General features: G+C 43.1%; 1 protein-coding gene across 1 annotated transcript in view; it reads left to right on the top strand.

Moving 5' to 3' along the window:
- The window catches only part of SV2C (synaptic vesicle glycoprotein 2C), a gene marked incomplete at both ends in the record, with an annotated part of 166,343 nt that overhangs the window by 56,199 nt on the left and 92,189 nt on the right, over nucleotides 1-17,955 (top strand). Inside the window, one exon of the mRNA XM_079702511.1 lies at nucleotides 12,658-12,809. Within this exon, the coding sequence (XP_079558637.1) occupies nucleotides 12,658-12,809 (152 nt within the window). The remainder of the gene's footprint in view (nucleotides 1-12,657; nucleotides 12,810-17,955) is intronic.

Here is a 17,955-nt window from a genome sequence, read left to right as displayed (position 1 = left end):
ATATCCACAGACTCAAAAGTACCCAACTGTGGTCAAATTAGTCTGGATGATGACATGGTCAACCCAGTTGACTGCAGAGAAGAGGAACATTCTGGTGGCTGCAAAATACTCCAAACTAAGGGACTGTCCAGAAGCCAGTTCAAGGGCAGTACAGAGACAGAGACTGCTTGAGTATATTCATGACATCATCCTCTTCTCTATTGCAGACAAATCATTCTTCAGCCAGCAGCTCAGGGCTGCAGACCTCTAAATAAGATAATTTACCTGGCAGAGCGCAGACTGTGTATTGCTAACTCAGCTAGGCTCTGTAAATTGTGCTACCAGAGGCTAATGCACTGTGTGCCTTCGCAAAGTTGGCACAGGATTGGGAGTCCAGAAACCCAAGTCCACCCTATCCCTGCCCTTTACTGTGAGACCTTGGGAAAGTCCCTCCGGCTCTCCAACCTGCTTCATCTTTTGGAAAAGAGAGATAATGGTACTTCACATCCTACCTTGGAGTATGAGGATCAAGTGAGATAATGTGTTAAAGTACAGGGTAGGGAAGGAAATTCGGGATAATGTCTAGAAACATCCCCCCACCCCCACCCCGTTTGGCATTCCTGCTCTTTCTTTGTTCTTCCTCCCATTCATTCAGCTAAGCTGTCCTGTGTTCCTTTCCTCAGAGTGACAGCAGAGGCAGAGGGGAAAAGAGGCCTCTTTCTGACTTTGCAATTTCAAGTCTCGCCCAAGAGGGAAACAGAAAAGACTAATCATGGGCAAAGACTTGGGAGAAAACAGGCGACTAAAATGGAGCGTCCCTGCTTTCCAGAATAGATGGAGATTCCCTAGGCTGGGGGTGGGACTGAGGGGAGCGATGTGAGCTTACTCACCAAACCACCCAGAACCTTGTGGGATCCAGCAGCTGAGGAGGCCTGAGAAATGCAGTTGTTAAGGGAAATGAAGAAAGTGATCTCTCTTCCTTGGCTGAGTTTCTGGGTCTTATTACCTACTTGTAATATGTGGAGTGCTACCCTGATGACAGAGGGGTTTTCTCAGCAGCTAGGGTTCATCTGGACACCCTGTCTGTGAATCTCAGGGAAGTCTCAGCTGAGTCTCTATTTTCTCCAATTCCATTCCAATTCAACTCAGAAAAACAGTTTCACACCTGCTCTACCCCTGAAACCACCGGGGACCTTTCACGGATATAGATGAGACCTGGCCCCCAGATGCTTCCCATCTGGTTGTAGAGGGAAGACACACAGACAGCCCTCCCATTCTCCACCTGCTAAGAACTCATCAGTGCCCTAAGAGAGGCAGAAGCAAGGGACGTGGGAGACTCACAGAAGAAGGAGAAAACAATGACAAAATTGTGAATGAAAAGCCATTTTCCACTTGAAGGTTCTTCTTGTTTTTAAAGGCATGTACTGTTTAAACACTTTTTACACCCATTACTTATGCACTGAGTACATAAGCAGCTGAAGTTTGACACAGTCCCTAGTCCCTTTTTATTTAAACATTCTTAATTAAAACTCAAGCCAAAGAATTAAGACTTTGATCCTGGAGACCTTAAATAAGAGATCTTTTTTTTTTTTTTAGTTTCTGCTTTATAACAAAGTGAATCAGTTATACATATACATCTGTTCCCATATCCCTTCCCTCTTGCATCTCCCTCCCTCCCACCCTCCCTATCCCACCCCTCCAGGCGGTCACAAAGCACGGAGCTGATCTCCCTGTGCTAGACATACGTACACTAGCAAATGTAAAATTGATAGCTAGTGGGAAGCCTCTGCATAGCACAGGGAGATCAGCTCCGTGCTTTGTGACCACCTAGAGGGGTGGGATAGGGAGGGTGGGAGGGAGACACAAGAGGGAGGAGATATGGGAACATATGTATATGTATAGCTGATTCACTTTGTTATACAGCAGAAACGAACCCACCATTGTAAAGCAATTATACTCCAATAAAGATGTTAAAAAAAAAGCTATATGGAAAAAGTCAAACTTTCCCACAAAAATAAATAAATAAATAAGAGATCTTGTTATTTCTGTTTACTAGGCAGCTCCCTCCATCCACATATGATCTGGTTTTAAATTGAGGAAAACTAGATGACCAAGGAAATAAGGTTTTAGAATGTCGGGAATTTTTCTCCCGTGAGCCTCTGGTGCTCAGACCCTGCACCTCTCCACACATTTCCCAGAAGTGTCAATCTTGCCATCCTTTCTGCTTCATAGGATCTCTCCCTGAGCCCTCAGCAATCACGGCCTCAGACAGGCCATCCTAAGACCACCCCTCCCAGTGACCCTCACCACAGTCCCTTGCTATGTCTTCTTGGTAGCACTGATTGATGCCCCAAAATATTTGCTTCCTGTGTGTTTATTTCTTTCCTCCACCAGCATGTGAATTCCAAGAGGGCAGAGATTGACAAGATAGGTCTGTCTGCTCTTTACTGCTTAATTGCTCAAGGCAAGGTGGGCGGGGTTACTGTAAAGGACACCAGTCAGGACAGCAGTGGAATAGTCTGACCGGCACAGACCTAGGGCCATGGTGTTCCTAGAAATGAAATAGATAGGAAATTTACTAAAGTCTTACTTGGTCTATATAAGGGGAAGTGTTCTAGATCAAGTGATCAAAAGTTTAATTTGCATCATAAAAACAGAGAGGCATGGCCCCTCAGTCAATTCCCAGACTTGAGCCCATTTACAGACCCAGAACCCCTTGAATGAAGGGGAGATGGGGTCTCCTGGTGGAAGGACCCTGGTACATTGCTGAAAGTTTATACTGCTCATCTTTCCCCCAGCCTTCCCCAAAAGGACCTATAGCCTTTTACCAGGGTAACTGCATGAGGAAAAAGGAAATCCTCAGATTTTTCAGGGCTTTCTAGGCACAGGCTCTGAACTGACATTAATTCCAGGAGACTCAAAATGTCACTGTGGTCCACTAGTCAGGGTGGGGACTTACGGAGGTCAGGTTATCAATGGAGTTTGAGCTCAGGTCCATCGCACAGTGGGTCCAGTAGGGACCACAGGATGGTTATTTCCCAGTTCCAGAATGCATACTTGGAATAGACAAAGCAACTGACAGAATCTCCACGTTGGTATAGCGCCTGTCCACCAGTTCCACACACTGGGCATTTCAGAGGAGGAAGAGAATTTCTGGGTCACAGTCCAAACCCTTCATTTTATAGATTAAGGTTCAGTGATGGAACCAGGAATGACACAGCCAGGACTTACGTTGCAATGAAGTCCTTTGAACTAGCCACTCTGTAAACAAGTAAACTGTGCATTCTGAATCCAAAGTTAAAACACCTTTGTGTTGATTTTTTGCAAATGCCACAGGCTTCCCCTTGCTCTATCCTATTTTGTTGCTGAGGCATCATTAGCAGCACTGTGTTATATTCCTGTTCTGCATATAAAGGAGCCTGGAAGGAGCTCTTGTTTTAGCCTGAGGTCTACCTGGGTTTGTGATAGATGTGCTTTCGTCTTAATTCACCACACTAAGTCATGAGTATATTTTCTTAGAAACATAAATATGTCCAGCTGCCATATTCTGTGTGACTTTAAATATTTATTCAGCACAACGAATGATTTTCCTGCCGGGGACAGCAGTGTTTTGTGGGAACGAGGAGTAGGCCATCACCAATTATTTATCTGTCTCTCGCTTTCCTAAGTGAATCTCACACCAGGGAACAGACATTTCCCTCTCTTTTGTTACAGAAAATTAGAAAGATGGGAAATGGAGTTGACACCATTGATTCATTTTCATTTGCCCAGAATTAAATTATTTGCTTCCAGTCACTGTTAGTTATGGGAATGATAATGCTTCAGATGCCAGGCAATGTCAGAGTTAGGAGCGTCTCACTGAAGGCCTGGCGCTGCTAAGCATAAAGGTCAGGAGAAAAATACACCAGCAACAGAAATTAAAATGAAATGTCAGTGTCTGTGTATGGTAGGAGAATGAACAGTCATTTCTCCCTCTGCAAATGGAGCCTCATAAATGCATAGTTCATAGCTGCTTGCAATATCCATCCATTAACCAATATCCATCCATTATTATAAAATTATAATAACGAGAATACCTTGACTTTGTAGAGATGATCACTACTAACTTGAATTCTTCAAAGTGTTTTATATGTAGAAGCTCATTTATTTCCACATTTTTTGAATAATTAGGTATGCAAAAATATGCTGCCTTTTTAAAATTAGAATGACTTTCACATGTTCAGTAAAGCCCCAGGTCTTCTGAGTTTTATTCTAATTCTAAACTATAAGGTTTTACTTCCTCATCGTATGGGAAAAATGCAGACCCATTTAAAATTTTTCAACTTTTAAAATGTGTTTTTTCAAACACTTGTATAGTACTTGCCCTGTGAGATGCTGTGTTACACACTTTGTAAATATTGACTCATTTAAACCTCATGGTGACCCTATGAGGAAGATACTATTTATTCCATCCATTTTATAGATGAGGAAGTTGAGGCACAGAGAGGTTAAGTAACTGTCCAAGGTCACACAGTAAGTGGTATAGTCAAATCATACCCAGACAGTCTAGCTCCACGCTCATAACCACCAGGCTGTGCTGTCTCAGATTCAATGAGAAATGACTGTGATTTCCTAACACACAATGTCTGATACTTGATAGACACTAAATAAACATTTTGAGGAGATCAGTTCAAGAAGGTTTCTGACCCAAAGAATCGGAATGGAAAGACCTTTTTCAATATGGAAGATGAGGCAACAAACTAAATTATCTTTAATCCAAAAATAATTGCCAACCCAAATTGTAAACAGTGGGTCACAGTAGGCCTGTGTTGTCAAACAGGCCATATGTAGCCACCGAGCACTTGAAATGTGACCAAATTTAGATGTGCTGTAAGTACAAAATACATAGCACTGGATTTCAAAGACTTAATACATACAAAAGAATGGACTGGGAGATTGGGATTGACATATATACACTATTGATACTATGTATAAAATAGATAACTAATGAGAACCTACTGTATAGCACAGGGAACTCTACTTAATGCTCTGTGGTGACCTAAATGGGAAGGAAATCCAAAACAGAGGGGATACATGTATACGTACTGCTGATTCACTTTGCTGTACAGTAGAAACTAACACAATATTGTAAAGCAACTTTACTCCAATAAAAATTTTTTTAAAAAATACATAAAGAATGTAAAATATCTCATTAATAATTTTTATATTGATTACATGTTAAAATGATAATAGTTGGATACATTGGGTTAAATGAATACATATTAAAAGTAACTATACCTGATTTTTTGCTTTAATTTCTTTTCTAGAAAATTAAAAATTTTATATGTGCCTCACATGGTATTTCTATTGAAAGGCACTGTCTTGGGCAATGCCTTTTACAAGAATTTCCAACAACGGTTGACCTTTTGTACACACTTTATTTCCCATTATACCCTTTGGCAAAAGAACTGTTGATCCCAAGAGAGAAAGAAGTAACAGAGGAAAAGATCTCCCAGACTCATAATTTATAATTGTGAAAATTAGCCTCATGCACTTTTTAGAATTGACTCTGTGAGCTCCTTGAGGGTGGGAATGTGTGTTCTTCATGCCTGTACCTCCAGCAACAGGTGATGTGCTTGGCCCAGAATTTGGCTGGGTGAGGGGCTGCATAAGGGGATGATGGATGGATGGGTAAATGGCAGGTGGGTGGGAGGGTGAGAGGAGGAGTGAATGACTAGGTATATACCGCAAGTGGCTGGAAAAGTCTGCATGTTTTTTGACATCATTTCTCACAGATCATTATAATGATTATCACCATCTTTATTCATGACACCATTTAGGTGCTATGGGAATGCATGCTTCCAGCTCTCTCAGTAGGGAGGTTAATTTTTTTTCAGGACAGCATTAGGATACTGATCTCTGAATACACCTTCTCTCCCAGTGGCACCAGGTCTGTTGCTGTGGATACGCAGACCTGTATATGTTTGGGAAGCTTAGGGCACCACCCTGATTGCAAACAAGGGCTAGGGGAGTTATGTTTTTTTAGAAACACAACTTTTACATGTTTACATCTCAATATTCTTAAAATAGTCAGGTTTAAACTGTGGCTTTGGAGATGGGAGGACTAAAGCTACCCTAACCACCCATCCTTTAGCACCCATCCTTTATGACTGGGCATAGGAGATTCCCATTCCTTATTTGATGATTGGTTCCATTACCAGGAAATGTTCTCCTGTTTCTATCTTCTTTTTTTTTTTTTTTTTTTTTTTTTGGCTGTGTTGGGGTTTCGTTGCTGCAGGCAGGCTTTCACTAGTTGCCGCGAGCGGGGGCTACTCTTCATTGCGGTGCGCGGGCTTCTCATTGTGGTGCCTTCTCTTTATTGCGGAGCACAGACCCTAGAACGCGCGGGCTTCAGTAGTTGTGGCTCACGGGCTCTAGAGTGCAGGCTCAGTAGTTGTGGCACACGGGCTTAGTTGCTCCGCAGCATGTGGGATCTTCCCTGACCAGGGATCGAACCCATGTCCCCTGTAATGGCAGGTAGATTCTTAACCACTGTGCCACCAGGGAAGTCCCTCCTGCTTCTATCTTGATTACTCATAATAAACATATGCCTTCTTATCAATACAGCAGTCTCATTTTGTGTGCTGACCCGGCCCATTCAGATATGTTAGATCTGTGTTCTTTCATCTAAGCCTCTGTACAACCTCCTCTGTGATAGTCTGTTTACTTCCATGAAAAGGAAGTCACTGAAAAGTTCATCTTTGAGGCTGTTTTTACTTCTGGGTCCAATTGAAAACATAATGGGGACTTCCCTGGTGGTCCAGTGGTTAAGCCTCCACGCTTCCACCGCAGGGGGCACGGGTTTGATCCCTGGTCGCGGATCTAAGATCCTGCATGCTGCACGGCACAGCCAAAAAAAAGAAAACATAATGAATTGGTTCTGAATTGCTGTCCAACTTGCCTGGAAGTTCAGTGTCTTCCTTTTTTGTTGATTCTGAGTAAGGATTAAAAGGATATTTTTCATGCGACTTATTTGTCATTGTGATTCCCGGCATAGACTACACCATTCACTAGTCTGTTTATAAACCCATAATAATAAAATCGTAATAAAACCACCAGAGTCACCTCTTATTATCTGTATGGAACACATGACTTTACAATGGTTATTCAACTTCCTCCTTAATTATGTTCTCATATAATACCCCATTTCCCAGTGGAAGGGGAAAACTGAGGTACAAGACTGGTTGACAGTCACATGGTGAAATAAGTTAGAATGAAATTACTCTTCGTTACATGCTCAGCTGAAGAACTAAAGCAGAGCAGAATTACTCGGTAGAATTCCTCCTCAGGACAAGAAGTCATCATTCTATCATTTCTCCCCTGATCGTCATATTTCGAGCCATTTTAAGTACAATTAGCCTTTTTGTCTACAACCTCCTTCTTTCACTGCAGAAACCTAACCCCCTCCCCCTCTTCGCCTCAATAGCCAGCATACATCAGTATCACAAGGTACAGGGACAAACGTAGTCCACCCCTGAATTGTCATCGGGGCTGGAGTGACGCCAGGTGTGGCTGTGAAATTTGCAGGCCTAGGACAGTCAGGCTTCCCAGTTTTTCAAGGAGGTTTGTGGAGGCAGTAATGCTTGGCCTTCTCCTTCATCCTGCTGTGCTAAACCCACTCAACTTAAGTGTCTCGTTCCCAACAGAGGAGAAATTTTGTCTGTAAAGCTGATACACCCTTTGCCATATACAGTATCTCATTTGTGATTTGTCTTAAATTATTGAGGAAAATAAATATGTTTCATGATATTTACTTGATGCCTACTATGGAATATTACAGACCTTTTGAGGGATATATTGTGTGTTCCTGCACATGCATGCACACACACATGCAGTGGGGGTGAGGGTGTGGTCCCAGTTTATTCTAGTGATGTGTTCTACGCAGATTTTTTACTTTCTTTATATTTCTATAATAAAGTTGTAAAAACCTAAAATTAATAGCACTTAGGGAATAACTCCAGCTCAAATTCCAAATATCAACATTCTGTTTCATTCGTTTCAATTCAATTATTTTGAATCTGACTCATCTTCCACCTATAATAGAGTGTGCATTTCAATTACTGTTCCCTTTGTGCCTCCTATTAACCATGGATAATTAAGATTTGATCTTTTATGAGAGCTAATAAAATAGACTTAATATCCAATTGTGAGAAAAATTCTTTATAAACCACCCTGATCTGATTGCTTCATTTATGTGAATATTCCATCAGAAGTGAACTTGAGCAAACTTCAGCAGCAGCTAACTGATCATTATATAAGGAACAACAAAAAAGCTCTCCATGTTAACTGAATTTAGACATGTGTTACCCATCAAGCAATGTAAAAGATAACTATTTTATGCCTTATATTCTGGCTTTTTAATATGAAATCTTATATTTTCCATATTTTATCCCCATTGCAAGCGTTTCTCAACCTCAGCACTATTAATATCTGGGGCTGGATAATTCTTTGGTGTGAGGGACTGCCTTGTATACTGTAGGATCTTTAGCAGCATGCGTGGCCTCTACCCACTATATGCCAGTGGCAACTTCTGAGTTGTAACAACTAAAAATATCTCCAGACATTGTCAAATGTCTGCTAGGAGAAGGGAGCAAAATCAGCGCTATTTAACAACCACTGATATGTGGGAATTTGAAAACTGCCATTTTAATATTTTTATCTCTTCAAATATTCTCAGAAATTGTATCTTAGTACAATAAAACAAATAAGGAAATGTAATAGCCCCTCACACAAAATATTGAGGTAGAATAGTAGAGGGAAACTTTGATTATATAAGATTTGGTGGTGAAAGGTGGCAACTAAGACATAGAGCTAGGACATAGAATTCAAGAACTCTTTGGGGGCCCTGCTGCTATCAGAACTGCCATTCCAGCACCCCCAACTTCTCAGGTCATATTGGCCCAGGACATAAGATGTATGTTTCCACTCACTGGAGATGTTTAGGTCGTCAGAGCAGATTACGTCTCCCCTACATCACCAGAGAGTCTTTGGGAAATTCAGTTCTTCTGAGTAAGCACTTAGTGCATGCTCAGTGGGCCAGGTAAGGGATTCAAAGATGAACACGATATAGTCCTCAACTTCTAAGAGCCTCCCGTCTAGTGTAAACACTCTGATAGGGTATGAAATACTAGTAATAGTTAATATTACAGCATGCTGTAATGTTTTTTCTCTGCTTGAAGGACATCACGGTAAGATGAGGAGTAATGTTTTCCCCAAAATAAATGATCAGCCCACAGTGAGAAATGTGAATGCTTGGATTGATTTTTAGGTCCCTGAGTCTGAAGGACTTTGCAAGGGAATTAAGCAGACTCCCTCCCTCATTCTTCAGACTCATTTAGCCCTTGATTTTAGAGTTCCTTGTGGTCTGCTTTACAGACATTGAGACATCCATGCAAAAACATCCAAAAAACAAAACAAACAAAAAAAACTTTAAAAAAGAGGCATTGAATCAAAACCAGCAGGATTGTTTAAAAGCCCTAAAGTTGGCGTTCTTTTATGCAACAGTGATTTGTTTAAAACTAACAGGCAAGTCTCCCACTTGCCTTTTTAGCCGCCCTCTTGTACATTCATCTTGGTTCAGAGCGGCCTGGCATATCCTGACATACAATTGTGCCTTTATGAAGTGTAAGTTATAGCTCTTACATACAGAATGTCTAGAATCCTGATGAAACATTAATTAGGATGTGAAAAATCAGTAAAAACTGGGACTCTTTCTATGCACTGAGAAGTGAAGGCACAGATTAGGAACCTGGGACTTCATGATGCAGACAAACAGATTCTTCACATCCAATGACAAAAGGAGTAGCATTAAATGATTTATGACACATTTTATTTCCCATTAAAATTGTGTGCTGTGATGGAACCATTTCAAATCTGTTCAAAACTTCGTTGAATTTTTAAATTCAGCTAGCTGTCTGAGCATGGTGTGAGGTCCTCAAGAAGCCAGGCAGAGAACTGTGTGAGTCTATGTGGTGTGGTTTATAGCCAGCTGTGACTGTTCATCACAGCATCTGTTTCTTGTTTGGGGGTCTGGTTGATGGACTTGGTCCTGGCTGGCTACCCCTGGTGTGATGGTACTAAGTTGCCATGTGCTGCATCTGAAGTCATGTGGAGTCATACAGGGATTTTAGGTAGAACTGTCACATTCATAGCCCAGAGGAACAGATACAGATGCTTTAAGGTAATGATTTTTAAACTCTCTGAGGACTTCCCTGGTGGCGCAGTGGTTAAGAATCCACCTACCGGGCCTCCCTGGTGGCGCAGTGGTTGAGAGTCCGCCTGCCGATGCAGGGGATACGGGTTCGTGCCCCGGTCTGGGAGGATCCCATATGCCGCGGAGCGGCTGGGCCCGTGAGCCATGGCTGCTGAGCCTGCGCATCCGGAGCCTGTGCTCCGCAACGGGAGAGGCCACAACAGTGAGAGGCCCGCGTACCACAAAAAAAAAAAAAAAAAAAAAAAAAGAATCCACCTACCAATGCAGGGGACACGGGTTCAATACCTGGTCCGGGAAGATCCCACATGCCGCAGAGCAAATGAACCCGTGCGCCACAACTACTGATCCTGTGCTCTAGAGCCCGCGAGCCACAACTACTGAGCCTGAGCGCCACATCTACTGAAGCCAGCATGCCTAGAGCCCGTGCTCCACAACAAGAGAAGCCACCGCAATGAGAAGCCCGCTCACTGCAACGAAGAGTAGCCTCTGCTCACCGCAACCAGAGAAAGCCCGCACACAGCAACAGACTCAATGCAGCCAAAAATAAATAAATAAATAAATTTATTTTTTAAAATAAAAAATAAATTAAAGAATAAAAAACTGCTTTATTGGGCTTCCCTGGTGGCGCAGTGGTTGGGAGTCCGCCTGCCGATGCAGGGGACACGGGTTCGTGCCCCGGTCTGGGAGGATCCCACGTGCCGCGGAGCGGCTTGGCCCGTGAGCCATGGCCATTGAGCCTGCGTGTCCGGAGCCTGTGCTCCGCAACGGGAGAGGCCGCAACAGTGAGAGGCCCACATACCGCAAAAAAAAAAAAAAAAAAACTGCTTTATTTAGAAAAAAATAAACTCTTTGAACAGCCGCTGTCACTAAGAAACACATTGTGACTCATACATTTATATATATAAGTATATATAGTTATATATTAAATATATATGTATACTCACATACATATACAAATATACATTATATGCTATAAATATATTTATTATGGACACAAAATTTAATGAAATGATGCTTATCCTTATTACTTGAGTGTCACTCAAATATTTCATCTCTATTTCAATTTTTAAAATGCTGTTTACATTTACTAAATTAATTCCATAGCCTACAGATTGAAAAACACTGTTCTAGGTGGTCTGCCCATATCCAGCAGTAGATAACTACCACATTACTATAAGCAGGGGCAGACTTATGAAATGATGCCATACTTCGACCTACTAGTTGATGCAGAGTGACATTATGAACGCTGCAGTTCATTTGGTACATCTAGTTTGCTGCAGACATGGCCTTTCTCTTAATTGCATTTGCTAAGGTCACTGCCAGTACTTCTTTATCATATCAAAGACTCTAAGGAAATCAGTTACTGCTAAATGAATAAATACATGTGTTACACCTTGACATCAAATTTACATGAAATGTCAATAGCAGTTTTCCTTACAGAATTCTGAACATAAAAGAATCAATACATATTTTAAAAACTGTATCATTAGATGTTGTCTTTACAACTTGCTTATATTTTTGCACATTTTATAAAAAAATGTTTAAGAATTCACATATTGTTTGGAATGATAGTAATTTTTTCCCATACTACCTTACTTTCTTAGGCAATAGCTCTTAAAATTTGGGGGTTAAGGTCAGTTTGAAATTCTGATGAGATCTATATGGCCCATCTCCCCAGAATGAACAAAACTTTTCTTCCATAGACCCTCATTTGAGAACCCTTAACCTGGATAGAAGTCACTGTTCATATCCTCTATCCAGAGATCAGTCAGCATCTCTTATAATCACCCGGACTGGAAGGAAGCATTGTACTATTAGATACTATTGTACTATTAGATACAATAGATACTATTGGTATCTAAACCAGGAGCTCATACTTGTTCAGCAATATCTGCTGGATTGGGACCAGAGCCAGTCTAGGAAACAACCCTGTTGGTCCTCTGTTTGCCGACACATCAGCCAGATTGGGCTCCAGGACCAATCCTGTGGGGTAGTAAGTATAGGTTGCAGACAGCCCTCTCAAGGTGTTTGAAGCTGTTTCCAAACTCTCCAGGTAATAGACAGGACATAATCATAGTATCTCTTTTTCTAATGTGTTAATTAAAATATTCCCTAGATTATACCAAATATTGTGGGCTTTTTTTTTTGATAAATATCATGTCAAACATTCAACAAGGAACAGAAAGTCCATGGAGAACTTAAGCTAAGTTCTGTAAAGCACAGGAGTGGGGCACCACTGCCACCTTTTGGTAACATAGCTTAATTGCAGGTTCAAGATTAAAGTTACTAAATGGTAGAAAATACACCTTCCTTGATATGCTGGGATAGAGATCATGTGTTGTTAGAGCTTGCTTTGGCTCTGCTCTTTGTACTTCACATTGGCTGTATAGGCCCTGATTTCACGTATCCTCTGTACCTCTTGGCAGGATTGGAGGAGCCATTCCCACCGTGTTCTCCTACTTTGCTGAAGTGCTGGCCCGAGAGAAGCGGGGTGAGCATCTGAGCTGGCTCTGCATGTTCTGGATGATCGGTGGCATATACGCCTCTGCCATGGCCTGGGCCATCATCCCACACTACGGTAAGAGGCTGGCCTTGCACCAGCTGGGCAGTTGTCTTGTTTTACTTCAGCTTCCATTCCCATCCCTTTCCTCTCTCGTAAATGCTGATTTGAGAACAACACTGTCATCATCATCTTTCTCCCTCTTGTAATGTCTAGGATTCCCACCCCCCTTATAGAGATCTGTGTAAGGTAAGACTGTGCCAGTGATCATTTAGGAATACTTTTTCATTTTGCTATTTTTAATGCCACTGCTTTCAATTGTTTCCTTTGTGCTGTCAACTCTGGGGTCCCCACGTAAGTGGAAGTGAAAGGATGCATAGATCATAATCAGCATATAAGGCAACATGACTTACAATTGTTCTGGAGACTGTCATGCATAAGAGGCACCTACAAGTGCCTTTATTCATCTCCTCTGGGCTTAGTCCAAGACTCAGCCCATGTCAGCCTCACCTCTTCTGGCAGCTCAGAACTGGGATGGGAACAGGAAGAATCCCATCTTGTCAAGGACCATCAATTTGCAGAACTTAAGAGGTGACTCTACCACCCTTGCTCCACAGGTCCCCTCTTCAGTTTCTCCTAAGCACTTAACCGTTCCTGCCAGCTCAGAATACTTGAAGGTTTCATGTTTCTGAGCAGTACTTGCCCTCCCAGAAGGCACAAGCTCCCAGTTGCTTCACCCACAAACAATGACATGCTGGGAGAGGTTAACAGAATCTAGGAATTGAATTCAATATGTAAGGAAAGGGGAGGGGACGTGTTCTGGTTATATTTGTGCATGTATGAGTGTGTGTGTGTGTATGAAAACAGGCTGAAGTTGACAAACTATGAGTGCTACGTATGTTAAAACCACTGTGACTTCAAAAACTCATTCTTTGTTTTATCTAAAATCTAACCAATCTAAAAAATTAGATTTCAAAAATTCACTCCTTGCTCATTTTCTGGTTTTCTGCTTTTTTTGTTTGTTTCTTTCTTTCTTTTTAAGAACAGAGCAGCTTTTCATTATAAAGCATAGTTCTGTTAGGGAAAAACCTTAAGTGAATTTAACTCATTGCTAAAATCAAAGACAAGACAGACTTCAGTGTTCAGATGCATTGTGGTTTGTTTTTCATACTGAGCTATAAAATTCATGTTGTCACACTCTTTCTTTTAATAAACCTAAAAAGATATATGCAACCAAAATTGTATTTAACAACAACAAAAAAAATACGCAAGACATAAGAAATTCGTTACGGGGCCTGAAGAGAACTTTTCTTTGCCAAACATTTGAGTGTGATGGGTTTCTCATTTTTAGACTCTTTGGTCACTTCTGGGCCAGAGATGCCCTCATATAGGCAGTTAACCATATCCACCGTGAGGCTTGACCTCTGCCACCATCTGAGGAATAAAGGAGATTCTCCTCCTTCATCTGGGACCTGAGGACCTCAGTCACCCTAAGAACCTTCCCCTGTATGGCGGTGTCTAACGCCCGCCCCGCTCAGCACACTGTTCCAAATGGAAGAGTCACTTAGCTACCATGTAAGGAATTGCTCAGGAGACAAAAGGGAGATGCAGGGCCTGGGCAGAGTCCAGCTGTACCCAGCATTGCCCCCAGAGCCACCACTAGTCCATACGCAGCCTTTGTGTAAATGAAAATAAGGTGCCAGGTGCAAATCGTCACAATTACAGCCCCCCTGGCCATCTCTGCCAGGTACTTGCACAGAGCACAGCCTGGCAGCTGAATTCCTTCTGAGGCCAGAATGTTCTTTGTCTCAGCCTCTGGTGACAGTACAGCTTCTTGGCTCCTGGCTTTATTGCTGCCCCCTTCCTGGTCCTCCCTTCCCATCACATCTCAGAATTTCTCCTGCTGGCCTCCCTAAACTCATAACTCAGGCTGGCCTTTGCAGTCTGCCTGTTTCCACCAGGCCTGGACATGATTGGTTTTGTTTTTGATTTTGTTTCCTCACTCAGTATTCAGCTCCCCAGACTCCTGCCTTTCGCACATCCCTGCCCTTGAACTGTGACGAGCCTTGCGGAGGGCTTCAGGTTTGTCTCTGGCCTTGCCAACTGTCAGTGGCTGACCCACAAAAGATTAGCATGATCCCCACCTTTATTTTTCCCAAGCACACATAAGATATTCTTATTTGAGCAAAAAGGGCCCCCTAAACCATATATAGCCAGAAAGAGAGAGGTTGTGAATCATAAACAATGCTTGAAAAGTTACAGAGACAGTCACAATACAACAGAATTAAATGTATCTGAGGCTGACATTAATTTCTATACTGAAGGAACCAATAATGACCTGGTTAAGAAATCAGTAACAGAAAATTAAAACCGTATGCCCATGCTTTACTGAAGGCTTTCCATGGCCAGAATGTGGCAAAAAAACACACAAAAAAACAAAAACAAGCAAAACCAGCAAATTACTGCTGTCAATCCTGTCTGTGTATTAGAATCAACAGGGGAGATTGTTAAAATACCCTTGCTGAGTTCATTTTATACTCTTGCAACTTGAAGAGTTTTAATTTTTTCAAAATAAAAGAGCTTAATTTTATTTATTTATTTATTTATTTATTTATTTATTTATTTAGCGGTATGCGGGCCTCTCACTGTTGTGGCCTCTCCCATTGCGGAGCACGGGCTCCGGACGCGTAGGCTTAGTGGCCATGGCTCACGGGCCCAGCCGCTCTGCGGCGTGTGGGATCTTCCCAGACCGGGGCACGAACCCGTGTCCCCTGCATCAGCAGGTGGACTCTCAACCACTGCGCCACCAGGGAAGCCCAAGAGCTTAATTTTAAAAGTCCTGTGCTGAGGCTTATGGGGGATGATGATGTTCTGTATCTGGATGGGGATGGGCTGGGTTTCAAGAGTATTTATTCATAAAAATTCATTAAGCTGGGTGCTCAAGATTTGTGCGTGTCACTGTATGGAGGTTACACTTTTTCCTAAGCACTTTTTAATAGAAGTTTACCACTTCCCGCACCCCCCTGAAAATACCCATGCTTGGGTCCTACCGCAGATCAAATGAGTCAGATTCTCTGGGCTGGGGACTCAGCATCTATCCTTTTAAAGCCCCCAGGTGGTTCTCACGTGCAGCCTAGATTGAGATTCGTCAGCTCTGTACCTCTCCCAGTGGGTGATGCCCAAAGCCCCTGGGACTTCGTCATGTGTATACAGGGCAGCTCTGAATGGGAGCAAAGAGCAAGCCTGACCTGCGTGGTTGACTTATTCAGGTGGTGTTTGAGTTTTAATATTGTTGGTTTCATCCAGGCTAAAGGACTTTTCCATTCATCCAGTTCAGAATCACACTTTAAAAGTAACTGTAACATCTAGATATCTCTTCTTTCCAATGACACATCTTTTTACTCTACTTAAAAAAGACAAAGGGTTAAAAGTCCATGCACCTTCCCTATTACCTCTGAAAAAATAAGAAGCTTTCTATCTTCCCTCTGAAATTCTGCAGGGTATACATGATGCCACAGCCCACAGAAATAACAAGAGAGCATGCAGGTCCTCGCCTCTCTATCTTTCATTCAGGAGACCTCTGAGCATCACCCCTGTACAGTGTATTGAATTTTCACCCAGCAGGGAAGGAATTCAGGGCACAGTAAAGCAACTCAGAGTCAGGTACTGTCCCTTCTCACACTGGTAATAAGATTTGCTCTGGAGGGAAGGAATCAGTAATTGGCATCCACATGGCAAGGATGTCAAGGGATAGATGATGCCTATAGTCATGGGGAAAGCAGGTGCTCTTGTGTTTCTGGGCATCACCTTTCCTCATTTGTGGCTGAGCAGTCAGTGCGTAAAGCCTGAGCATATGCCGCGAGACCAGAATTCTGGCTCCAGACAAGCTTCTGATGCAAAGCAGACCTTGAGCTGTTCGCTAAGGATGTTGAAAGGAAGCCTGGAGGGATTCTTAGGAAGTTAGACACAACTTTCAGAAAGGGTGTTCGGACCCTTTCTGCAGGGGCTGGCTAGTTAAGACTTGGGCTGTGCCAGAAGTTCCTGATGGATCTCGGATTCACCTGGCCTGCAGCCAACCAAGTTTCTGTACAAGCATCAGATGACAATGCGCTTTACCTTCCCATCACTGCTCTTGGGGCTGCAAACTTCCCTGGAGTCAGATGGACGCCAGCATCTGAAGGTCCGCACTCTGACAAGACGTTAGGGGGCAGAATACGGATGTCATCCCACCAGGCACCTTTCCTGTCCACCACCTCCCTGTGACCAGCTCCTTCTAGCCAGCAGCCTCTGGACCCTTTCTCCCCCTGTGGCAAAGAGCAGTCCCCATAAAGTAAGGGAGGGGGAGAGAAGAACCCACCCAGAAGTAAACACCTTGGCCTCAGAGCTCAGGGGCCTGTAGCAGCTGAGAGCAGGTGTTAGAAAGTGTGGTTCCTCTTGACCCACACCCATTCTCAAGGCAAAGACTTCTGACCCACAGTGGGGACTGGCTTCTGGTTCACAAAAGAACAAGCATTGTATCAGGGAACAGATGGCACAGGTGCAAAGGTTGCCCTGCCGCCTTTCTCCCCTCCCCCACGTACCCTATGAATCCGGACACCTCAGCATTGAATGGAAGTCCTAGTGCTTTAAGGGGAAGGTGGGACAGGGAGCTGAATCCCAGGCCCCTTCCCTCCTTGGCTGAGAGCTTTCATTGAGTCCCAGGCTTCGGAGTTGCTGCCAGGTTGCTGTGCTGTCTGCTCCATTAAACCCTTGCTTTACAGTGGTGTGTTAGTTTCTGCTTACATTCATTTTTACAACAGATGAGGTACTGTCCCCTGCCGAGGTGTGTGACAGTGCACAGCAAGGACATTCAGTTAGCTAAGTGGGAAGGCTCTCAGCACGAAATGCCTCAGCTCTTAAAGCCCACAGCACCCGGGCTAGAGCAGCCCCACTGCCTCCATCGCCTACCCCTTGCTGCAGACCTCCAGGGCCAAGCTGGGGACGCCCATAGAGCCTGAGCCCAGCCCAGCCCTCCCCCTCCAGCTATGTAATGTCTGGGCTTAAAAACACACAGAGTCCCAAGGTTGTCTGAATTATCGAGATGTCTTCTACTTCCTTTAGTTACAAGAGGTGTGAAGCTAATACATTTCTTCTCCCTAATGGCGAAAGTGGAATGAAGAGAGGAGGGGATGGTCGAGTAGCTGTCTGGTTGAGGAAGGAAACAGGGAAGGCTGTGTACATTTTG

The sequence above is a fragment of the Hyperoodon ampullatus genome, assembly GCF_949752795.1.
Source record: "Hyperoodon ampullatus genome assembly, chromosome: 4".
Lineage (NCBI taxonomy): Eukaryota > Metazoa > Chordata > Mammalia > Artiodactyla > Ziphiidae > Hyperoodon > Hyperoodon ampullatus.
This window is presented reverse-complemented; position numbering and strand designations above follow the sequence as displayed.